The sequence below is a fragment of the Tachysurus vachellii genome, chromosome 26 (genome assembly GCF_030014155.1).
Source record: "Tachysurus vachellii isolate PV-2020 chromosome 26, HZAU_Pvac_v1, whole genome shotgun sequence".
Taxonomy (NCBI): Eukaryota; Metazoa; Chordata; class Actinopteri; order Siluriformes; family Bagridae; genus Tachysurus; species Tachysurus vachellii.
Genome location: NC_083485.1, coordinates 12,549,863 through 12,575,927, shown reverse-complemented (window position 1 = coordinate 12,575,927; position 26,065 = coordinate 12,549,863). Strand labels below are relative to the sequence as shown.

Sequence of the window (26,065 nt, the reverse complement as noted above, 5' to 3'; positions counted from 1 at the left end):
ACCCCCATACTGTTTAAATGAAGAATCTGAATATGTTACAAATATGTGAGCGTATCCTGAAACAACCATCCAAAACGAGTACAAAACATACTAAAAAAACTAATATTTAAAAGTAACATAAAATAAAATCAAGTCAACTCCAGCTTGTTTGCTAAGCCATCGGTCGTATGGAAAATATTCTTTTAACTCAGAAAATGAAGGAATGAGTGTGAAACATTGAAAACAAACGATAGCTTTACAAAATATGAGAGAATTTACAAGCAAAGTAAAAAGAACTGGACATTAAAAAAGTACAAGAATGAAATAGTCAGGTATTTTCAATCACTGCAGATATATTAAGAGAACATTTGTTTGTTTTGGGGGAATGAATATTACAGCTAAGATCATACAAAAGCTTTACACTTTTAGATTTCGTCTTCTTCTCCTTCATTATCAATATTTATTTCACATTCAAAGGGGGCGTGCAAACTTTGTACTGTTTCCTCTTTTTATTTTTTAGCTATTAGTATCTAAATATTAACATGGATGCTTTATCTTATCTTATTTTTAGTCATAACTAGAAACACTTTCCTCTATGAATTTTATATCTTAGTTGTACAAACTTTTGCACTCAGCTAAATCTTTACCTTTTATTCGTACGTCACTCTTTCGGTGATGAGATGTTGATCTGATGCCATCCACATTTTTTTTATTTTCTCTTCCTTTAAAGATAAGATGGACTGTAAATATGCCACTAAATCCTTTTTTAATAACCTTTTCCCACTGGGTTTCTTTTTTTTTTTTTTTTGGACTTTGCTCACCTTGTTGCTGCTGTTGTTAAGTATTAATTCGATTTGTGAAAAGAACGAAAGCAGAAACCGGTAAACTGTTTGGATCTAAATAAAGTTGATTCAGTTGAATTCTATACAAGACCCTCCTGAAGCAGAAACAGTGTAAGGTCATGACCAAGGCAGCTGTGGTGTGTCTGTGAAGCGTGACCGCTCCGCTGGCTCTGAGTGCCGTCCGGTGGCTCTTCTCTGGCTGTGACTGTGATGATTACAAGAAGCCTGGGTTGCTGCTGAGCCTACAAGCACTCTGTTTTTGTTCGCTCCATCTGCTTGGCTGAAGAGCTTTGTGGCAGCTTGTCAGGCCTGGTTGAGTAATTAAAAAGGCGCGCAGAGGTTTGCCTTCATTAAGGGCCTCAGCTAGTACTTAGCCGCTACAAACAGGGTCCTCTGACATTCCATGCTCCATCACTATAGCTAACTCCTTCCTAATCTGCCTGTCCTGAAAACACCTGACTGTTGCTTCACTCTTGTTTTTCTGTTGCTTCTTTATTCTGTCATATAGACTCATATAGACTCCGACCCTTTGCATTCTTTTCTCTAAATCGTATATATTCATTTGTGTGCCACTGTGATTGATGACACAGTTAACACTGTTCAGTCAATATTAACTGGCTTTCTACTTGGTAAAAGGGGTGATTTCTTTATATTTTTTTATTTAGAGTATAACAGTGGACTGAGGTTTAACTCCTTTTCTTTTCTGTCATTGAAAGTCCTCCAAGGACTTTGGCATCCACTTGACTTTCAAGATCCTTCATGGTTCATGGTCTAAGGCAGGGGTTCTCAAACTTCTCACAGACTTCAGCTGTAAAGGCATTTTCACGAAGCCGCTCAGTATAGATTTATTTTATTAAATTAGCCAATTAGACAATGTGTACAAACATGATTTGGGCTGTTTACTGGAACCACAGAGCTGTTTTTACTATTACACTTTCCACCAGCAGAATACATTATGTTCATGAGTATTAAGTTAAACATTTTCCAGTCAAGTTGCAAGTCTAACTGGCTAATATCACTTTTACAAATTTATTATTACAAATGTAATAACAACACAAACAAAAACAATTGTTCGGCTTCATGGACCTCGTTTTGAAAACCGCTGGTCAAGATTTTAAAACACAAACAAGCTAGGATTGAGAAGATATCGTGTTCTCATCAAAGATAACATTAACATCTGATCTTAAACTTTTTTTTTTTTTGGCTGATTAAAATATGCCATTTTTTTTCCTGTCTCAGTATTCACTGTATACAAAATCAGACATCTATCTGTATGTCATTTCTTTAGCAGATCCACATATAACCACTTAGCAAGCAAGCACCATTTTCACAAACCAGGCTTTAGCACTTGTCTTTTAATCAAAGTTGGTAAAATACCTGCCTAGCTTAGGGGCATGCTCGCTCCTGGCCAACTGGCCAAACTGCTTCCACTGACAACATTGCCTGGAGTAAGAAGTGCTTCGGCTCGTATACACCTGATGTTCAGACAACACACTGCCCCATGCACTCTTCTTGACTAGACAAAATGGACTGAAAGCATCCTACAGATGGAACATCGCTTAGCACGTTTGTGAACGAGTCTCGTGTGTATAGAGACAGATGGCACATTTGTTGCGAATGGAAATTTGGTTTATTCCTCTACGAATGTAGATAAATGAGACATCGTAATCAAGATTGTAAAATTCCAATTATGTCATTTTGGTTATTTCGATCATACAGGGTGTGGGTGAAAATGGTATTTCTAAATATAAATCTTAATCACGATCGCAAAGACAAGTCATTTTGGGTTGAACGCTAATTGTGTCAAGTGGATAATAACCACATATTTAATTGTATTTAATTCACATAAATGTATTTAAATCAGATAATGTGGGACATTTGAAGCTTTTTTCTATTCAATTCATATTAGAAAGTAGATACATATGATCAGAATCATGTGATAGGTACAGTAGATCAGTAGAGCTAGGAATCCCTTAATAGAATTGAACCTGTACTTATTATTCATTTGCACTGTTTTCAGCTGAAATGAGAGTGGAGTAGAGATGAGAGTAGAGTAGAGATGAGAGTGGAGTAGAGATGAGAGTGGAGTGGAGATGAGAGTAGAGTAGAGATGAGAGTGGAGTAGAGATGAGAGTAGAGTAGAGATGAGAGTGGAGTGGAGATGAGAGTGGAGTAGAGATGAGAGTAGAGTAGAGATGAGAGTAGAGTAGAGATGAGAGTGGAGTAGAGATGAGAGTGGAGTAGAGATGAGAGTGGAGTGGAGATGAGAGTGGATTAGATACAGTATAAGAGTAGAGATGAGAGTGGAGTAGAGATGATAGTGGAGTAGAGATGAGAGTGGAGTAGAGATGAGAGTGGAGTAGAGATGAGAGTAGAGTAGAGATGAGAGTGGAGTAGAGATGAGAGTGGAGTAGAGATGAGAGTGGAGTAGAGATGAGAGTGGAGTAGATATAAGAGTAGAGTAGAGATGAGAGTGGATTAGATACAGTATAAGAGTAGAGATGAGAGTGGAGTAGAGATGAGAGTGGAGTAGAGATGAGAGTGGAGTGGAGATGAGAGTGGAGTGGAGATGAGAGTGGAGTGGAGATGAGAGTGGAGTAGATATAAGAGTAGAGTAGAGATGAGAGTGGAGTGGAGATGATAGTGGAGTAGATATAAGAGTAGAGTAGAGATGAGAGTGGAGTAGAGATGAGAGTGGAGTAGAAATGAGAGTGGAGTAGAGATGAGAGTGGAGTAGAGATGAGAGTGGAGTAGAGATGATAGTGGAGTACAGATGAGAGTGGAGTAGAGATGAGAGTGGAGTAGATATAAGTGTAGAGTAGAGATGAGAGTGGAGTAGAGATGAGAGTGGAGTAGATATAAGTGTAGAGTAGAGATGAGAGTGGAGTAGAGATGAGAGTGGAGTAGATATAAGTGTAGAGTAGAGATGAGAGTGGAGTAGAGATGAGAGTGGAGTAGATATAAGTGTAGAGTAGAGATGAGAGTGGAGTAGAGATGAGAGTGGAGTAGAGATGAGAGTGGAGTAGATATAAGTGTAGAGTAGAGATGAGAGTGGAGTAGAGATGAGAGTGGAGTAGATATAAGTGTAGAGTAGAGATGAGAGTGGAGTAGAGATGAGAGTGGAGTAGATATAAGTGTAGAGTAGAGATGAGAGTGGAGTAGAGATGAGAGTGGAGTAGATATAAGTGTAGAGTAGAGATGAGAGTGGAGTAGAGATGAGAGTGGAGTAGAGATGAGAGTGGAGTAGATATAAGTGTAGAGTAGAGATGAGAGTGGAGTAGAGATGAGAGTGGAGTAGATATAAGTGTAGAGTAGAGATGAGAGTGGAGTAGAGATGAGAGTGGAGTAGAGATGAGAGTGGAGTAGATATAAGTGTAGAGTAGAGATGAGAGTGGAGTAGAGATGAGAGTAGAGTAGAGATGAGAGTAGAGTAGAGATGAGAGTGGAGTAGAGCTGAGAGTAGAGTAGAGATGAGAGTAGAGTAGAGATGAGAGTGGAGTAGAGATGAGAGTGGAGTAGAGATGAGAGTAGAGTAGAGATGAGAGTGGAGTAGAGATGAGAGTGGAGTAGAGATGAGAGTGGAGTAGAGATGAGAGTAGAGTAGAGATGAGAGTGGAGTAGAGATGAGAGTGGAGTAGAGATGAGAGTGGAGTAGAGATGAGAGTGGAGTACAGATGAGAGTGGAGTAGAGATGAGAGTGGAGTAGAGATGAGAGTGGAGTAGAGATGAGAGTGGAGTACAGATGAGAGTGGAGTAGAGATGAGAGTGGAGTAGAGATGAGAGTGGAGTAGATATAAGTGTAGAGTACAGATGAGAGTAGAGTAGATATTTGAGGATGATGCACCACTATATAGATTGATGTAACACTCTCACTTGAAATCTCCAGAAACTTCACATAGTCCCTAAATGTGGAGCATGAGAAATTCAGCATGGCTTCGACTTTCATTTTTTATCAATGTACCATCTTGAATGGATGTATCATGACGTATCATCTGTACCAGGGTTGTTCTGCTTACTAACGAAGAACTCACATAGAACTCACATCAGTAACGTGTGCTAAAATCATCACAGGCAAATAAACCTGTCTCTACAGAATGTTTAGTTGCAGCCATCCAAAAAGCACTACTGACACATGTGAATTACAGCAGCTCCTGTCCCAGCTCCAGACCATCAAACAGTCAATAAACACACTGGAATGGTAATCACATGTCATTCCCTCAACACTGCTCTGCATACTGATGCTAATTTCTGTGTATCACTTTACTGTGCTTCTATTTATTTTCTGTAATTGCCTCTGGTATTTATACTGTACATGTAATCCTTATGTATGTATGTATATACCTCTGTGATTGTATTCACACACACACACACACACACACACACACACACACACACACACACACACACACACAATGAGCTGTACACATGCCAAATAATGACTCTTGATCTTACAAGCAGATACTAAAGTTTGCTTTGGAAAATATTTTGAGCCATGGAAAAAGTAATCCCTTCAGCTCAGGCATTTTTTCCAAACTCAACACGTGTTTACCCAAAAATAGCTTCCAGGGCAATGTCAGTTGGTTCTGTGGAGTTAGGACCAAATGCACCGCATAGTTCACTACAGACTTCTTCATAGTGTAATCTCTATAGAGAGGATCTGAAAATCCAGATCGATGCAGTTATGAATAACATAATATATCATATTATGATATTATTATTATAATATCGTATTATTATATATAAAAACTAATTTTTCATTGGATATACCTTGTTATTTCACACTGCTGCTTTCTCAATTTCTGATCAGTTCTAATAATTTATTATCTCTAAAGTAACAATGTAGACAGGGACTTAGTGGAGGCTCCACATACACAGATTAAAAAAACATTTGATTGTTGATTATGATGCTGGTTTTTTGTGGGAGGAGTCTCAGTGACCTTGCTTCATGTCAGGCTGTTTCACTCCACCCTTTAAAAAAAGGTGCCACTAAGAACACAAAAAAAGAAAAAAAAACCCAATAACAACAATAAAAAAAACTTAATTGATTGACAAACAACATTTCATCTATTTTTTGCCTTTTTTCTTTTTTCCAACTGAAATGTTTTTTTTTCACATGGATCTTCTTTCCAAGGTCCTTCATAAAAACTTCATATTTTTCAGAATGTATCGTTGATTATTTTCCTATAACAACATACCATGTATTGTGTTTGTGTTGTGCAGATGTCTGAAATTTAAAAGAGTTTTTTTCCCAATTTAAAAACTATATATTGAATTTATTAATATCCAGAGAGCAGAATTTTTTATTGCTCATAAATATGATTTGTCAGGCACGTTAATGATTTTTTTTTTTTTTTTTTTTGTAAATCCAAGCATAACGTTAATTGCATCCTTTTTATCCAAACAAAAATGGCTCCAAGCTATTTTTCTTAACCGGTACCTTTGAGACCTTCCAGCTACCAGTTTACCTTAAAAAAAATCATCAAAAGTCAAAAGTTCAAACAAAACAACATTTCCTAAGGGCTACATTTGATACCTGACATTTTCTAGCCAGGTAAGAGTGTATGAAAAAGTAAGTTTGTGTGTAGGGGAGGAAGGGGACAGAGAGAGAGAGAGAGAGAGAGAGAGAGAGAGAGGGACAAGTGCTTTGTTTCATTTGTCTGTTGTGGTGTCTCTAGTCAATAGGACTTCCTGCCCCTGGGGTTCTTGGTAAATGAACTGGTCACAGGGAGTCATTTAAATTCTCCACAGGGTTCTTTAGAGTTTCCATTTTTTTTTAACATGAGTTTGTTTATTGCACACTGTTTCTTAAATTTCATAACCTTGTGGCTCTCGAATATTTTTCTTTCCAAGTTACACAGAACAGCGAATTTCTACAAGACACACAGGCTACTGACCATCCTGAGTGCAATTATCAGAAATTTCAAACCCAAACATTTCTCACTAATTACCGTTGTCTATAAATCTGTCTGTAATTGTCAATACAAAGGAACAAGGTTTCATATTAATGAGCTCTGTGCAACTATGTTCACTCACCCAATCTGGGTTAAGTGTTTCACTTGAGGCCAAAATAGCTGCCGTCACTTTTCATTTCCCTTCAAACACTGGATGACCTCAGTTTTCCCAAGCTGCCATTCACCATTTCCGCTAACAGCATGGTTTAATTCATTTACGCCAGACAAACATTGTATAACAGACAATGCTAACGTGGAATTTTAGGTTTGATGTTGTCAAATGCCCCAATTCAAGATTACAAATGAAGAAGTTTCCAGTTGACTAGGCTGGGACAGAAGAGTGTAAACTCTCAGACGCTCCTTCTACTCATTGTCCCACACGGTGCATGAACACACACAGACCAGACTGCCTTTTTGGCAGGAGCTTCTCAAGGGGCCTCTGTGCGTCTCTTATTTGGACCCTGTAATGTAGTAGCACATGTGCCCCCTCCAAACACACACACACACACACACTTTCTGCCAAAGGTAGTTACCCTGTGCATCAGCCCCATCCTGCTGGCTTTGTTCTCCCTCAGCTGTTCCGGCCTGGTGCCCATATTGTGCTGCTGTGCTCATTACTAGCAAAGCAATGGCCCACACCACCTTGCTAATAGGACAGAGGAACTAGAGAGAGGGAGGGGGAACAGCAGGAACAAGGAGAGATGCTGTTAGAGATAGAGCTGCACAATATATTGTTTGTTAATCTGCTGTGTGATTTCAGCTGTATTTTAAAATTAGTTCTTGTCACACTGGATGAGATGACTCCAATAAATTCACTATGTGATAACATTCATTGTTTAGGTCTGTGATCGGCATTGTATTAGGCATTGGCATCACATAAGCAGTGACATTCAAAGTGAGTTCGAAGTAGTAAAGATATTCTTTTCTGCCCATTTGTCCATTCTGTCCATCCATATCTACAATATTTGTACCTGCTCCTTAATCTTCCACTGATATGCATGTCACATTATGGGTTTTAAAACTGAAGCAAAACTGAAGATGGCTGTAGATGCTGTATTATTTAAAAGCCTGTGCTTTAGAAATCATAGAATTGGCCTTTTTGTTTCTTTTATGCCTTCTCAGCTTTTTAGACTTACTAATGAACTTTTACAAAGTTAAAAATGATTTATTTTGATCATAGACTCATCTATTTGTTTTATCACATATACAGTATAAACACAATATATTGCAAAATTATCACAATATACTATTTGTGCCAGGATCTGTGCCAGATAGGTGGTAATGATGGACAAATTCCACCCTTGAAATAAAACTTTCCAAGCTTCGGGTTTTCTCTCTCAACGAGAGCTCCTGTTGATTTAAATCATCACTGTAGCCTTTTACACTACTTTGCCACTTCATGTCTATAGACCTAGCCACTCCACTTAATACCATACAGCCCTAGAAGTCAGCTATCTAGAGTTTTAAAACCCAAAACAAGCATTATACACATTACATAAATGAAAAAAAAAAAAAAAACAGTGACTCTTACATTAAAAGCATTTTTGTTGCTTTCACACTGAAAACATTGTTTTGTTTATGCACTAACGGTGTCAGAGCTCAAAAGTGGCTTCAGAAAAGTGAGCTTGAACAAAGAGAGGCTGGAATAAAAAGCCAGTGCTGGGTTTTAACGAGTGACTCAAGCTTAAGAGGGATATCATGCAGCAATTAAACACGGTGTCAATTAAACAGTGCTCCATTTAGCAGATGGAACAATTTAACTCAAAGCCAGGATCAAAACCCAGTGGCGGTGGTAAAAACAAGACAAAAATAAGCTGCCTGCTTTACCTAGTGCATGGTACACTGTCTAGTGCACTTATTTATTCATAACTCACTCCTGATAAAGCTTGTCTGAACTAAATAAAACGATGAGTTAAATATCTCAGAACTAAAAGCCAGTGCACAATAAATACACTCTTTATTAATGCTAATTCATTTCTTGTGTAAAGCTGTGATTTACTACAGGGTTAGTCATTTAGCTTATACAGCTTATGTAATCCAAACACAGCCAAAATAACAGTTTCAAAATGTTATAACTCTTCATAAAATCACAGAATTGTCAGATATGTACACACCTCCACCTACATAAATGTCTACAAGAGTATAAAAATGTGTAATGCATTAAAACCTTCATGTTTCTTCCAGTTATCCACAATAGCTAGCTTACTATCTGTGAGAAAATTAGCACTCGTTTTTTCTGTTTGTCTCACCATATCTCTTCAGCGACATTTGAGTCTCGATGTACATCATTTTTTAAAGGATTTTTTTAGCAGAATCCTAGCTTTCAAAATATTTTGCAGCAATCACAACTTTTTAGTTTGTTTCTAAGTTAAGACACTAGCTTAGCTAGCTTGGCACATAGGTTCTGTGTTGAAAAGTTACCGCTTCCCACATTGCTGTTCTCTGATTGGTCAAAAGGTGTTTACTTAGAAAATTATAGAAACGTTTTTTGTTTTTTTTTGGTCTCAGGAGGTTTGTTTAGCATTATCTATCTATCTATCTATCTATCTATCTATCTATCTATCTATCTATCTATCTATCTATCTATCTATCGAAAAAAAGTCTCTAGTGTCAGTTAATTTCTCCTATATTTCCAAAGCCATCCTCAATCAATATACTATGTTTATAATCATACAGTAGTTCTGGTTGTATGTACTGTATCACATATTGGTAATTTAGTAACTTCTCTGGAGTATGATGTCATAGTGAACATATGACCAGGGCTTTTCCCAGTCTGACTTTGAGTTACTACAGACTTCCTGGCTCAAACCAGTCAGGTTATTGATGATGTCTGTGATATTATGATGTTTTTTGCTTTTCCCACAAGTCTGTGGAAACTCTAAAGACTGCTAAGTGAGATCAGCAATAAAAAAACCAGCCCATCTGATACCAAGAATAAGCCATCGTTCCACACTTTTTCTTCATTCTAGTGTAACATTAGTGAAACATAACATCAAAAATTAGTGGAACTGCAGCTCTTGACCTGTACATGGCATGGTGTTACAGTATGCACTGCGCTGCTGCCAGACGATTGAATTGTTGGATCACTGTACAAATCAGCAGATGTACTGGCATTCCTATTAATGTGGACAGTGAATGTCAATTCATAAGTAAGTTCAATTCAATTGTAAGAAATCCTCTAGTTTTAACTAACATATAAACTTGTATAGAGTTTCATATATGTCTTTGTGGGTTTTCTCTGGATTCTGGAGCAGGCGAATTGCCTATGCTAAAATGGCACTAGGTGTGAATACGTTGTGAATGTGTGTGTGGATGATGAACCATCCAGGATGTATTTCTACCTGTGGTCTGTACTTTTAATTTTCTAAACAAATTCCAAGATTCTATAGCTTCAGGTTATGATAGATCAAATGAAATAGGCCTAATGAAAATTTGGTCATCTCAGCATGATGATATTGAGCACATCAGCATTCCTGCATGGTTTAATTACAAACATCTCATCAACACAGCACAGTAAATTGAAGGAAACTGAATAAGTGAGTAAGAGCTACTAACCAATTGTAGTGCAAAAGATGAGATTTCTCATAAAAACTGTCGGGCTGCTACTGCTGCCGTGTGCAGGTGGGACACTCGCACCGCCGAACCGTAGCCTACCTAAAGTCGCATACATTGTAATGAGGCAGCAAAGGAGGAATAATTGCAAATAAAAGTAGGCCATGCAGAAACTAATTAAACAGATGTGTGGGTTTTTTCAGGATCGTTGATTTGATTCCTTTGTATCTGTTAAGTTGCTGACTTGCAAAAAATAACGAAAAACCGTACAGTATATGCTTTTTTTTAAGGATAATAATTATCATCATATTCATTAAATATCAGAAAATATTCTGAAACATCAGAATTATCCAGACTTCAGTACTCCTAAAATGTTGTGAATTTGTATTCTGAAATTTGTATAATCTGAAACATAAACTTAAATTCAACAAATAATTAGTTATTCATTTCTAAAAATTGATAAACAAAATTAATAACAGGTTATTGACAGAAGTATTGCGTATGATTAGACAAAATTGGTTAGATGCTTAGATGATTAGATGCTATAAAACAAAGTTTTGCCATCCATTAAAATCCTCCACAAAGGTCAGGTTATTTATTTTTTTTGTCATGCTTTATTTCATTAAAAATAATTCTGTAGAAATTGATTAATCATATCTTTCACAGTACAATAAAAAGGAATAGTTTAATCACGGGTCTTAGCAAAACCATTTGACAACAAATGTAGTACATATGGGAGGGAGAAAATAAAAGGGTTTCTTACAACTTCTCTTACAATGTACTAATTTATCCCCATAAATTCCACTCCTAATTATTTGTAGCATAAAAGGGATTTTTTTTTAATAAGGGATTTTACTTTTCTACATTATTTACACATTATCCCACCGACATAACCAGCAGGCGTTTTGTAATGGTCTTTAAATTGACAGCTGATTTTCTTGCTGTAGTTGAAAATGGTGATCACGTTGTTTTTGTTGGGAAAGTAAATATATGGAACTTGAAACAGCTACAAATGCTGCAATCCTACAAGGTTTATAAGCCCAGGGAAATGGAGAGAAAGAGGAACAAATAGAAGAATAGAGCCTGAAGACAAAAAAAAAAAAAAGCTGGCTCTCTGGGTTTGTTCTTCATGCACCACAGGTCATGAACGCAGTTAAGGTCTGAAAGCAAACCTGCAGTAAGATCTTTGGCTGTTGCGCCATGCATTTTGGTTCAAAAACCTGGGGCAAGACATGATGGCTGTTTAAACAGACGGATAGACTTGTGCGTTTGGTCGAAGGTGGTCAATGAAGTGAATAAATAATCAACCAAAGTCTCAGGCAACAAAACAATTGTCCATGCTGGCCTGTTTTTCGTGCCTTTCACATCCGTTTTTCTTCAGTCGCTGAATATGAAATTTCCCCTCTCCCTCTCTCTCTCTCTCTTTCTCTCTCTCTCTCTCTCTTCCTCTCTCTCTCCTTGTTAGGTTACTCAAGAGCTTCCCATCATGAAGGTCATTTGTAGAATACACCATCACAAAACCATGTGCACTTGGATGAATATTGCTTCTTATTCAGTAATCGAACGTCTGCTGCTAAAGGTGATCGTATGCAGTGGTGGTGGGTGGAGCTGTGCGGGAGGCGGAGCTGTAGTAATATGGAGAACCTGCAGGGGAAAAGAGAGATTTTAGGGGTGAAGAATGAACAATCCCTGTTGAATATACATTCCCTGTTGAATATACATTCAACACACTAATTATATAAGGATATAATATCTACACACAGTGTATATATATATATATATATATATACACTGTGTGTAGATATTATATCCTTATATAATTAGTGTTTCTGCTAAATGCCATAAATGTGTGTGTGTGTGTGTGTGTGTGTGTGTGTGTGTGTGTGTATATATATATATATATATATAGTATATAATAAAAATAATATATAATAATATATAATAGTATATAATATTAGTAATAATAATAATAATAATAATAATAATAATAATAATAATAAGGACATTAAGGAGTATACAATTAAGAGTAATCACAGGTAGAAAACAATAACACATCAACTGTGACTAAAAGACAAGTGACAGGTAACCTACAAATCTTAAACCTGTCTTAAACTTTATTTAGTCCTGTGTCTGTTTTTTTTTTTTTTAGTTCTATTTAGTCTCATCATCCTGGAGGAACTTTGTACAAGATTTATATGTTTCAAAATGATAATAAAGCCACCTTGACTGAAACGATTAAAAAAAAAAAAGTACAAAAATTACAAACACTTTGGATCCTTTTTATTTAGTGCTGTCAATTTTTATATAAGATGTAATAAGAAGTGAATTAATGATATTGTTTACCAAAATGACATCTCTACAGCCCTCTTCATTAATACATTAATATATTAATACATTCATCCAATGTCAAAATTGTAATTAAAATACTCAAGATCGATGTTGTATCAATATCAAAATCATAATTATTCTAGTATCTTTAATCTTGATGGAATAGAAAATAAAATATATTTGAATCTGATCAATAATAACTCTCATTAAATATTCATTCAGTAAATTCAGCAAGCCAGAGGTGAGATTGTCCAGAAGACAAGATGAGACAAGAAACCTTAGAGAGAGAGAGAGAGACTCAAAAGGAAATCATTAGAAATCATTACTCTTTAATCATTACAAATGTCTACTAGCAAATTAAAAGGTCAAACAGTACTAAAGGATGTTAGGATTGAGCAGTGATTTAGATGCTTTACGATTCTAGCAGAAGCATAGGTATAAAGCTATAAAGCTACTGTTGTGTTTTTATAGCAAAGTGAACGCATTCTTCAGCAACGGCTTGCTATGACGTCAATCTTCTTGAATAAGGAAGTCTTTTAATTTATCATATTCAAATCAACGATACGGAATTCTGAATTTTTATCATATGATAATTTGATGTAAGCTGCAAAAGTCCAAAGTTATCGATAGTCTTATGACTGTCCTGTCAATGTCCTCTAAAACGGCTGGAGCCAAATACACAAACTTGCAACAGTTTTCACAGATTAAGGTGTGTGTGTGTGTGTTTGTGTGTGTGTGTGTGTGTGATGATAGGAACATCTCACACTTTTGACCTTATGAGGACATTAGGCTGATCCCAAAGGAAGCTTTTTTTTTTTTTTCGGCAGTCTTTAATTAAAATCAACATAATTTCCCTCTTTTTATTCATGTTTTGGTTGGAGTTAGGATTTGGTATAGCATTAGTTAGCTGTATTAATTATTAAGTCACTGGAAAGTCTACACAAGGGTACAGAGACAAACATTTGTGTGTGTGTGTGTGTGTGTGTGGTCCATGGGATGGCATGTGACTGAAACTGTGTGAGAGCTGCATGACACAAAGGTCTCCTTTACTTTGTGTACAGGTCATCAGTAATTTTCCAAACGTCCTTAGAGAAAAAAATATGGCTTAAGGGCACTGCACATGCAGGTGTATAGTAATCCGTCTGCGTAAATAACTAATGAAGGTTTACTGAAAATTGCGTAGGAAAGGAAAAGTATAGGGGTCATACTTTTACATTTCCTCTTTGGTTTTTGAATGGCTTACCTAGTATGCTGGAGTTGGTGAATCTCCATGCGTCGCTGTAAGATGTGTATGGTGAGTGTGTGTAAGTCTGGCCTGAGTACTCAGCACCTGTAAGAGACACACACTTTATTAGCACTTTTACAAGCCAGGGTACAAGTCACGCACTGTTACAGATTAAAGAACAAAGATCTAATACAAGTTTTATATGCATTCTTATGAACTTTAGAGTAATACCTGTTCGATTAGATAATATCATTTTTCCAGATAGCCATTAATCTTTAAAAACTATTGCATTGCTGTTCATTTTAATTTAGCGAACTCTTTCATGTTTATAAACGTATGCAAACATTTCTACATCTTCTTCATTGTTACGTAACGTTCCCGTAATGTTTGTCTAACTGGGAATATTTTGTGTGTAACTGGAAAAAACAGACCACAAATAAGCCGTTAGCTTTCAGGAATAGTATTTTAAGAACTTTCATAGAATGTTTTAAATAACATTTGTAGTATTATGTATGAAATGGCTAAATAAGTCGAAATTTGTTTCTTTTGAAAATTGAATTTGCAAATTTGTAATGTACAGCATGCAAACATTGCACACGATTCTAAACATCAACATGCTGCAACATCAAAGCTAACGTTCCCATAATGTTCCTGTTATTTTTTCCATAAAAATTGGAATATTGTGTAAGTCACATAACAGCAGTAATTACTGTACAACAAAGCATGTTTTACAACAGGACCTTGCTGTACCATTAGATTTCAAAATGTAAGAAAATTGATAGAAAATTCTTGGAAAGAAATGTATAGTATTTGTAGTGCATTGATGTTACATACACTTAGATTTTACAACCTTTCGTAATATGGGGTCTACTTTATTCTTTTATAAAATTTGAAGTATATTTGAGATAAATTACGTTACACACCCTGGATCATACAGCGGCTAAGCAACAAGCATTTATGCTGATTAGGGAAATGTACATTTTAAAAATGGTAGCTAAACAACAGCAAACACTCTTGTCAAATCCACTCTGAAGCTAAGCTAAGCTAAGGCTGTGTGAATTATTCTGATAAATGTTGCTATATTTGGTATATCATGAGTAGAAAATTAAAGAATACAGTATAAAGTTATAAAAGCAACGCAGACTCTGGTGTAAATTCCCAGCTTGGCCAAGCGGCACTTTACGGAACGTCAACACTTTAGGTGAAAAAGACACTTCAGATTTATTTGTGCTTGTCAACCAACTTGCCTCATTTATTCAATATTGCCGTTTAATTTGAAATGATTGTCTACTACATAACTGCTCTTAGCAGCACTCTCTCAGCTGTGAGGTTTCCCTGGCACTTATGGATGCCTGTTTGTCCTTCTTCCGTATTAGCACATCATTCACTCGGCGGTTAAGAGCACAGTGTAAACCATTAATCCCGCGACCAGGTGGAGGGCTGGGAGGGTAAAAATCACTGGTGCGTACACCTAGCCACCTCCGGCGTCCTTTCTCAAGTGTCACCAACCAACCCCTCCCCTCCCTCCCCGCTGCTACACCACCACCACCATCACAACCACCACGACCACCACCACTTTGCTCTCCACTTTGCACCCTTCTTTCCCCCTCCTCTTCCTTCTTTAACCCTTCGTGCTCTTGCTGTTGCTTTTTTCCTTTTTTTCGTTTCTTTAAACATTCCAATATCTAATTGGTAATTATGTCAGTTGGATTGATTCCCCTCGTGCTTAGTCTCCCTAACACCCCCCCAACACACACACACACACACCACAGAGGCTTGGGGAGTAATTGTGTATGAACGTTCCTCTCAGCAAGCCCACCAGAAAAAATAATAAATCAGACCCTCTCATTTCGCGCTTCGGAGAACAGACTTCAAAAAAAAAAAAAAAACAGAGTGGCTCGCTGAACCGCACCACACCACGCCACACTACACCACACTGTGTCGTACCACACCACACCACACATTCCTAACAGACCAGAGTTGTCCTTTGTTTAGCTTCCATAGACAGTATATGTACATGTTCATGTGCACACACTGACTATTCTTTAGCCCTTTTCCTAAGAATAAGACCTTCATAGATGCTACCATCGCTATTCCCTTTGTGTGGCCTCATAGTTCCCATGGCAATGTGTGGGCTGGGTGGTGTTGGGGTGGGGGGTTGGTTAGTGGCTTCTGACGGGGCAGATTGCGGGCATCAGGGTCCGCCCTCTGGCACGATGCAGTTTACCAAAGCTAGCAGGTTACTCATTAACCCACCTCTCTTTCCTGTTAAGCATTCTCTTTCTCACTCTAGATTGTCTTTTTTTTTTTTTCTTTATCTTTTCTCTCCTTCCCCAGACCGATTTCATCTCATCACTCTAATTGTATTCTATTTTTAGAAATTAAACAGATGACAATATATTATAATAATATTAAGATTAACGTTTAATATCCACCTCACAATCTGCATCCAGGACAGTTATTCATTTGAATATAAAGTGTGTGCTATAAGACGTCATCAGTACCTGCTACCATTCCTGTGATGGCCGAGGACGAGTAACTCGTCTGTCCGGCTGATGGAATGTGTGGAGGATATCCAGGAAGTGTGGAGCTCACCATGTCTCGGCCTGTGTGGAAAAAAATAAATGTGTATGTTAGTGTTTTATGTTGTCTGAAGTTGTTTTAGTATTCTAAAGATGGATTGTGTTAAAAAATTGTTGCTGATATTATTACAATATTGAACCAACGCATAAATTAGTGGGAAGCAAAAAAATAAAGATGGGAGAATTGATGCAAATAGACAAAAAGACATCAATATACAGTTAGATTTTTGGCAACACTGGTATATTTGTGCAGAAAACAAATGGATTTTTTATATGAGGACAAGTGCAAGGTGATAAAAATGCACAGAATGATATGAAGATGCAACGCTGGGGATGATTTTGTTTTAGCTCAGCTTGGAAAAACTCTATAGATCTGTTCTCCATTTCAGATGATGTTTTTCAGACACATCCGTAACATGTCATGAACAAAGAGATTAATGTAATGAACTTATTTACTTTATTGTCCCTTTTTTCAAATATAATCCATTGAGATTTCATAGTTCTCAAGTTAGTGCCAACTAGCTAGTGGATGAAAAATGGTATGGAAATATGGTTTAAAAAGGAATTAGACTTTTTTTTTTTTTTTTTACCTGTGATGAGAGACTGGCTGCTGAATTGGCTGTACACTGGTGCATGATGAGGAAATGTGTTGAAGGAATGAGAGAAATGCATGGAGCTGCTGCCACCGTTACCCACGGATGCTGGCGACGGGGCTGATATGGCGCCCATTTCCAAGAAGGCAGAGTTGGCTATAATGTTGGGCGAAGGACTTGAGCTGGCCCCGTCTGGTGACATTTCCTGTTTCAGGCAGATGGGTAGGGGCTGTAGGGCATCTGAGGTGGAGGCATGCATGTGATGGAGAGGTGGGAGAATGAAATAATGGTGTTAACTTAAAATGAAAGTGAAGTGGACAATGGGATTTGGAAGCAGCAAACAAAATTGTGATTTAAGCAGATGAAATAATGGAGAGGATTTGACTGACGCAAGATGTGATATGCAAACCTCTGCACCTGCTTTTATAGGTCAACGTAATTAGCTAATTTTATTTCATAATGCATGAATGAGCAAGAGAGGGTAAAGCCACCCACTTAGCACAGTGACCGGCTTATTCATGCATAAGATTATTATGACAGGTATTGTGTTGAGAAATAATTGGCTTGGTTTTAGAGTAGGGTTTTTTTTTATCTGGCCAATCATCACCTGTCACGACTGCGTAGCCCTGGTGTGCTGCTAGGTTTCGCCCAATGGCGGTGCTGGATGTTGCGAGGCTGCTCTTGCCTTCCTCTAGACTTCCGTTGAGGAGAGAGAGGGGATACAGTGGCTGGTAGAAAAAAAAAGGCATAAAATTTAATAAAAAAATAGATAAATAAGACCATCAAGAAATCACTGTAACCGTAAGAAATGACAGATTCTTTTTAATATACAGTAGAAATTATTTTTATAGATTCTGGGTTATTTTACTAACATTTCTTATTCCATCTTTTTCTTATGCCACAGTCATGATGGTAAATGGTGAAAATTTAGTCACGTATTTATATGAATAGATTTCATATTTCATGTCACGCTATATAGTGAAAGTCCTCTTCTGTGCTATACAGTATGTACCTGCTCAGTCTTGCCAGCGTTGGTGGAACCGAACGTGTCGGAGGTGTAGTGGTGCCGCTCGAAGCCGCAGTCCAGGTGTTGTGATGAGAAATGTTCAGGCCTCAGCTGTTTCCTTGGTCCACCTCCACTGCCCTGAGAGTCTACGCTGTGTCGACAGCTCTCCTGGTCACCTGGGAGAAGATAAACACCATCATAGAGCTGAATAATTCAATAAGTAACTGTTTGTTGTCAGTAGATATGGTTGATAAGGGTTACAGTGTGTTATGTTGACATACTGAACAAAAATGTTGGAGGGGTATCTGAATAAAAATGTCATTAAAAATGGATGATTTTCTTCATACACAACCAGAACACACTCACATAGACTGACTAACCATGAGACTGGGGTGGTTCTATTAACGGTAGATCTTTTGTACTTTTATATATTACAGTTAGAGCTTATTTTAAAGAATTTAATTAGACGTTAGGGTTTACTGTTGGATGCTAGAGAGCACATTCTCTCTCTCCCAGACAATGACATCTTTGCAAGTGGAACAACCTTGCGTGTAGTCAAAAATATCTAGTATTTCCTGTTATAAAATGATACTAAAGCAAATCTCATAATCCAAAGATTTTAAAACATATTTCTAGAAATAGATTCAATAATCTTATAGATGGTTTACTCTGAGCTGATGGATGTTGAAGAGGGTGGGTAGCGCTTTCTTCTGACTGTGTTACGCTGCACTGTGTATGAGCGAAAAAGCATGTGGGTTCATATATCTCGGAAAAAGCACGTTTAAGCCTTGTGATGTTGGTAGCGTGACGTTTGATGAGAAAGAGAGCCTTTGATGAGAAAGGACGGGAAAGCCAATATTCCCTAACATTTGGAATTTGAATAGAATATATATATATATATATATATATATATATATATATATATATATATATATATATATATATATATATATATATATATATATATGTATGTATGTATATATATATATATATACGTATATATATATATATATACGTATATATATATATATATATATATCACTTCCTGGATTCATTTTCAAATACTATATACACATGTATATATTTTCATGATGTTTAATTCTTCTTGACAACTCAGTTTTTCGCCCTTATTGCTTTTAATCCTGAGAAGCAGCAGTTAACTATTATCCAAAGTGGACCGTGTTAAAGTGTAGCATGTGCTTACTGTCGTCATGACTCCTCTTGCCGTCTGAACTTGCCTGTGGAATACCCAGCAGGCCACTAATGGAGTAGGTGGAACCCAGAGAGTCAGACTGAGGTGACTCGGGAGGGGTGACGGCTGAACTTGGAACTGTGAAGATATAAAACAAGCATGAATAAATATGAAAGGCTGGAAATAATTAACAACATGTTAAAGGCTGGGAGGATTTTAGTTGAGTGCATGACTGTGGAATTAATGGCACCTACTTAATGTGTGACCTGGACTGAGGCTTTTGCTTTCCAAGGGCACGTTAAATGGCTGTTGCACCTTCGTCCGGATGATCCTGAAATACATTGGAACCAATGGTGTTAAATATGTTTATGTTAGAACGAACCATAGCTGAATTTGGGTTCTGCTCATTTTCCTGTGCATTTGTTCTTCGTGTGTTACCTGTTTATGGAACTGACGCTGGGAACCGTGTCACTGTCACACACTCCCTCGGCCAGGAGCCTGTCTCTGATCTCCCAGGCGAACATGGTGGGATTTTGCCGCTTGTACTCTGCTATCTTGTCCACCACTTTTGGCGTAGCCACCTTTGGCTTCGAGCCACCGATCACTCCAGGTTTTATGCTTCCTGTCTCATAGTATCTGAGATGGGCATAGTTGGGCAAATAAATATTTAGTAATAAGCCTATTGTGTTGAAAGGAATGCAAGTTCACAAAGTTCACAAGTTATTTCAATAACTTATTGTTATTTTAATAACTGAGTATGAGTATGCTGTCATGCAGTAGCCTACTGTCAACACCTTCAACAAATGTATTCATTTCCTCCTGACCATAGATACAGTCCTGATTTGATTTTTAATGTCCTGACTTGTTTTGTATACTCCATGCCTTGACTTGCCCTTCAGACTGTCTCAAAGACTAAACTCAATTTCTGGCCTCTTACCTGCCCAGGATCTTGCTGACACAGCCATGGCTGACCCGCAGCTGACGGGAGATGTCGCAGGGCCGAACACCCTGGTGAGCCATGTCCACAATGCGCTGCCGGATGACCTCCGGGAGCGGGCGTCCATTTACAAACATGCCACCTAGTTGATTAAGACCCCCATGACCTGGGGGAGAGAGGGGGATGAATAAACATAAATGTCATGGTACCTGTATTGGACCGGATTGCATTCTGCAATGAAACAGTTACCAGATCACTCGGGCTGAAAATACACCTGGCATGTGACATAAATACAGAATTGAGAGATTTATCAAGCCAACGATGACATATAAATCAGTCAGTGGTCTGGAGAGTCATTTTTGCAAATTAAAATATGTTCATTCGTTTCTATTCTCTAAAAGGACACTCAAATATGATTTGAACAGAAATAAAGTCTGCAACTGAAAATGAATTCATTGTTTAATTCTGACTCACAAAAGCTTCTGTACACTCTAGGTTGTGTGAATAAAATTTGTTCCCCATTTATCTGCCAAACGAACAAACAAACAAACAACACATTATTATCTAAAAGTGTTAGCATCCATATAAATAAGTCTGTATGTTACATGGAAAAACATTTATTCATTAACTCAGGCACAAGTAACACACCTTCTTTTCATAGCAGTATTTAAAAAGCCAAAAGCAGACTTCTGTCAATGAATTAAGTCTTTTTATACAGTGTGAATTCTGGGCTGTTGAAATTCATTCTTTAAATGTGATGAATGATTAAAATCAGAGTTAGTGGTTGGGGCTTTTCTTCCTAATTAATTTGTGTGAAATTTACGAATTGGTTCTTATTATTCATGCCAATTTAGTGTTACAGAAAATATGCGTAACTGTAAATCCACTGGGGAAAAAATTCTTTCAGCTTTTTCAAATTAACGACCCATTTGTTTTGCGATTTTTTTATTTTATTTTATTTTATTTAGGTACTAATTACCTAATAGGCGTTTAGTAGTAATAATAATAATAATAATAATAATAATAATAATAATAATAATAATAATAATAATAATAATAATAATAAATCATTTTCATTCAACTATAACGGTCTCAGAAATGTATTTCCTTGCTATAGAAGTTTTTAACATAAAATAATAATAATAATAATAACAACAATCATATTGTTGTTATTATTATTATTATTATTATTATTATTATTATAAAATAAGCTAATACATATACCATTTAATACAATATCTTGTGTGAAATTAATAAATGAAGCTCAGTTAAGAATAATAATAGTTAAATTCTAGGCCTGTTTTTTTTTTTTTTTTTTTAAAAAAAGGAATTTTACAATAATATTTAGCTTAATACATATAAATAAAACCACCAGTGTCTATAATGAGACTAAAGTTATATTTAAAGCGAGAATAATAAGAGAATAAAATAGTCCTACTGTGGTAACATCAGTAACTCGCTTAGAATTTCTTTGCTTTTAATTTCGCCTATTCAGTACCTTGTGTCTCCTTTTAGCTCTTTCTCCCCCCCCCAGCTTTCATTTCCACATCAAACGGCACCATTAACGCTGCTAGCCGAGTGTGTAAAACTCCTCGCCAAGCTTCAGCAAGCGGCAGGATATTAAAGCGGTGCCACCCCAAGGGACCACCGCGCGCGCCTTCTCTCTCTCTCTCTCTCTCTCTCTCTCTCACACACACACACACACACACACACACACACACACACACACACAAACACACACATACAAACACACACACACACACATACACACACACACACACTCACACACACACACACACACACACACACACACACACACACACACACACACAAGCATATGGCCTGGAAGCGGTCTCATCACTTATTTTTAAAAAATATATTTTTCTTAGATCCGTCTTATAACGCTTTATGACGCAAGGATATGAACGGTATTATGTGAAAAATACATTTAAAAAGAAATCTTTTCAAATCTAATATGAATATGTCTATGTGAGCCATTATAGCCCTGGTTGTCCAACTAATAGCAATAATATCATTTGTCCATTATTTCTGACTTTATCCCTGCTGCACGTTTGGTGAATTTGATATGCTTGTTAAGGTAATTATGGAAAAATCCAAAAAGATCTTTTAAAGTCTCTACACCATCAATTTAGATAATAAACGATACAGCTAATAGATTCCAATCAATGCAATTGCAGTAAATGTTATTACCAGAGGAAGACAGAAGATTTAGAATATATAGAAAATATATGTTTCAAGATAATCTCCCAAAATCTGAAGCAAACCAACGTTATCATTTCCACAAAAATGCCATTTTCAGAGGATATTAAATCTTTTCCCACAAAGAGCTGTAAATAAAATCGGGCTATAAATAAAATGTCATCATTTAACTTTTGATTGAAGGACTATTACAGAAATCCAAAACGGTACATTTCAACCAGAAGGAACTGCCTTTTAAATAATGAAAAAATAAAACAAACAAACAAACAAATAAATAAAAAAGTAAATAAATAAATAAATAAATAAATAAATAAATAAATAAATAAAAATTGTAAGTGTAATACAGTAAATAATTAATGCAACCGAAATGTACGTGGATTGTCTCAATATATTGTACTATAATATGTTTATTACATAAATACCACTTAAATTAACTATTCCAGTCTGCCTGTAGGAAAAGTTTAAAGATTTTGTTTCTGACAGTTTATCATTGCATTTGACTTTTTTTTTTTTCAATTTTTTGCATTTCAAATTTTTTTTTTTTATTGTTAATGTTAAATATTTCAGGCCTTAAATATAATAAGGTTTTAAAAATCAATCCTCAACCCTTAATTCATGCGCATATAAAATACAAACTAAAACACACAGGAACACTGTAATGAACACAAAGTCTCAAGATCACAAGAATAACAGCACCTGAGATTGTTTTATACAACATTCTTCCTAAATGGATGTTATTTCTGAAGAAAGTGGAGTATTTAAAGCTTTTTCAATGAGCAGGAGCACCGTTTAAACATGGTTTTTAAAGTCTTATAGGTTTTTTATTGGAATTAAATCCTTAATGATTATAGAAATTTAGGTCACAGTAACAGAATTTCTCTAGCAGTTTTTGTAGAAATTTATTTATGTCTAGAAAATGATCTACATTCCAAAAGCTTTTTAGAGGATAGTATATCAGAATATCAGACATATACGTTTAATTTATTCTAATAATTTTAGCTCTTTATGCAGACATGGCTATTAATATTATGCACATTAATAAAAAAGACATTGCAGAAATAGACAGTGATTATTTATTATTATTATTACTCCGTACATCTACGTAATTGTAGCCTGTTTTAAAGCTTGTTTAAGACATTTAAAATGATTATATCCATTTAAAACCGCACAGAATAAACATGTAATTCGTATTGTTTACCTCTGCCGGTTGTGTTGGACATTGTGCAGTGATGTGGGCCGCTTAGTCCTGGGGTAAAAGTCGGAGTGTCACTTTAATTTGGGTGCTTTTAGTCCATATGAGGCTTCGCCTGGAATGGAAACGCTCCTTTAAATGCTCTGCAAAAGGACATAGTGGTAAACATTGATTTTCTAGTTAAAAGATGTCTTATTGTCGGATGTCTTAATCTGTTTTATGCCATGCCGCATTTTAAATTCTGCTTTTTATGCTGTTTATGAGCCTGTTTACAGCAGTGTTTAGAGCACAGGTTGTGGAGTTTAATCAAAGCCCGTTATTACTCCATGGCACTAGTTTTAACTCGGGTTGCAATGCTAGAAGTTTGCAGTTATTTTTGGGTTTCACGTTGGCATATAGGCGACCTCAAATAATCCATTCCAACGCTCGTTAACTGAAACGAAAGCCGAAGTCGCATAGGCGCAAAAAATAAAAAAATAAATAAATATAAAAAAAAGAGAAAGAAAATAGAAAGGAAACAAAACAATTATAATTACCTTCTGCGTCCTGGAGACTTGTGCGTATTGATCCAGGACAGACGACGCACGTTAAAAACAAATCTCTATATATGTCCTCGAGAGTGTTTGAGAAATAGTGTATGAAATATATGAGCTTCTCGAAACAAGAGCACAGATGTGCAGGAGCAGCTGTCAGCCGTAAGTGTGCGTGTGTGTGCGCGTGGATGTGTGTGTATATGTGTGGTTTTATCCCGCCGCCTCTCACGGCACCGGTCCGGTCAGGAGATCCAGTCCAGCTATTGGACGATGGATGTGGATGGGCGGTCCGTGAGGCTTGATGTTGTAAGAAAAGAGGCGTGATTTTGACTGGGAATCTGTAGACAGGCGGCTGATTCGGCAACGACAGCTCGCGCAGTGACCGAGCGATACGTCAACGTTTGCGGAAATATTTGTCAGTGATCCGGGCTGTTTGCGTTTAGCCTGCCTTTGATTAGATTTCAGAGAAGATGTGACACGACTCCCGGGGCTGTGTGAACGCCGCCTCATTTAGGCCTACGGCGTGCATTTTTACACACAATTTAGTCCTTGATTTGCAGCGATGTGTCATTACATCAAATAGGCTCCATACCGTAAACCTCCTATTTCTAGCAAACTACCTGCATAATATTGTGCACTATCTGTTTATATAATGCACATGCTGTCATATCAGAGATTAAGATCTTTTAAACCATTGTTTAGAAAAATATGTAATACCAAATTTTGGTATCTTCCTTTGTCTCATTTAATCTTTAGAATGTTTCTTTTAAAAGTAAAAGTTAAATCTTTAAAAAGTAAATCTACCTAATCTACTTAATCTACCTAACCAGGTAAAAGCATGCACTCTTGATCTTTTGATGTTACCACCCAAAAAAGGTGCAATTTAGTACCCTTTAACCTAAGATTGTAGGGCCACAACTATCGCTTGGGAAATGTATAAAAAAAGATGTATATGAGCTATGTAAGAAATGTAAAGTTAAATGATTATTATTATTGTTGTTGTTGTTGTTATTATTATTATTGTTATTGTAATCATTATTATTATTATTATTATTATTATTATTATTATTATTATTATTATTATTATATTTCTGATAGCACTGGTCTTCTGAGAGAGAGCGATAGAGAGAGAGAGAGAGAGAGAGAGAGAGAGAGAGAGAGAGATCTATAGTGCGGACTCCTGTGAATTTTGACACGGTTTAGCTTGTTCTTACACCTCTCTAAAACAAACATAACACCTGAAAGCGCTTCACGCTGCAACCCTGTTTCGCGAGTTATTGCCATCTGGCGCGTGCAGCATAAATCGTCTTCATATATCCATAACAGAGCGTCGTGCGTCTGTAACACTGACTTCAGGCAGACATGTTAAGCCGAAAGTGACTTTTTTCGTCAAGAAACCCATATGTTGGAGTGTTGGAGTTAGTCAATCTAAATAATATCGAATTATATATATATATAATATAATGATTTTATTAATATATTTTATATACATATATATCTGGATACATTGTGCGTAAAGTGGAGGCGCACATATTCGCTTCCCTAAAATCTTATCTCTAAACCCCACCAAAGGCCCGATTTTACTTATGCAAGCCGTGTGGGGCTGCAGAACAAAAGTGTGCGTGTTTTGAAATAAATACAAGAGTCAGGAAGGATTAAAGCACATCATAACAAAAAATAGAGGTGGAAAATTCCCCTTAAAGTGTAGATGGGGCGAACGAAGAGTACTTGCCTCGGGACGAGCTGTGGGCGAAGGAGAAAAGAGAGAGAGAGAGAGAGAGAGAGAGAGAGAGAGAGAGAGAGAGAGAGAGAGAGAAGCGGACACAAGGTTATCCAGAGTTTACCATGGGATTAAAAACTCTGAGATGGTTATCCAACCTGAATATAATATGATAACAGATAAATACAACTGTTATACAGTGAATGTAATGTC

General features: G+C 36.7%; 1 protein-coding gene across 2 annotated transcripts; it reads right to left on the bottom strand.

Moving 5' to 3' along the window:
• Positions 1-11,021: 11,021 nt before the first annotated feature.
• pax8 (paired box 8) lies at positions 11,022-24,248 on the bottom strand. 2 transcript variants are annotated; one of them, XM_060862890.1, is made up of 12 exons: positions 24,136-24,248; positions 23,606-23,714; positions 20,188-20,353; positions 19,689-19,886; positions 19,505-19,581; positions 19,263-19,388; positions 18,065-18,234; positions 17,660-17,780; positions 17,050-17,292; positions 16,382-16,483; positions 13,896-13,982; positions 11,022-11,968 (listed from the first exon to the last, which is right to left on the bottom strand). In XM_060862890.1, the coding sequence occupies exons 2-12, from the start codon at positions 23,625-23,627 to the stop codon at positions 11,898-11,900; spliced, it is 1,383 nt and encodes a 460-aa protein (XP_060718873.1). In that variant the 5' UTR covers positions 23,628-23,714; positions 24,136-24,248; the 3' UTR covers positions 11,022-11,897. The 2 variants fall into 2 exon arrangements, with proteins under 2 accessions (XP_060718873.1, XP_060718874.1); XM_060862891.1 differs by having other exon boundaries at positions 23,606-23,742; positions 24,136-24,211.
• Between the last annotated feature and the right edge of the window lie 1,817 nt (positions 24,249-26,065).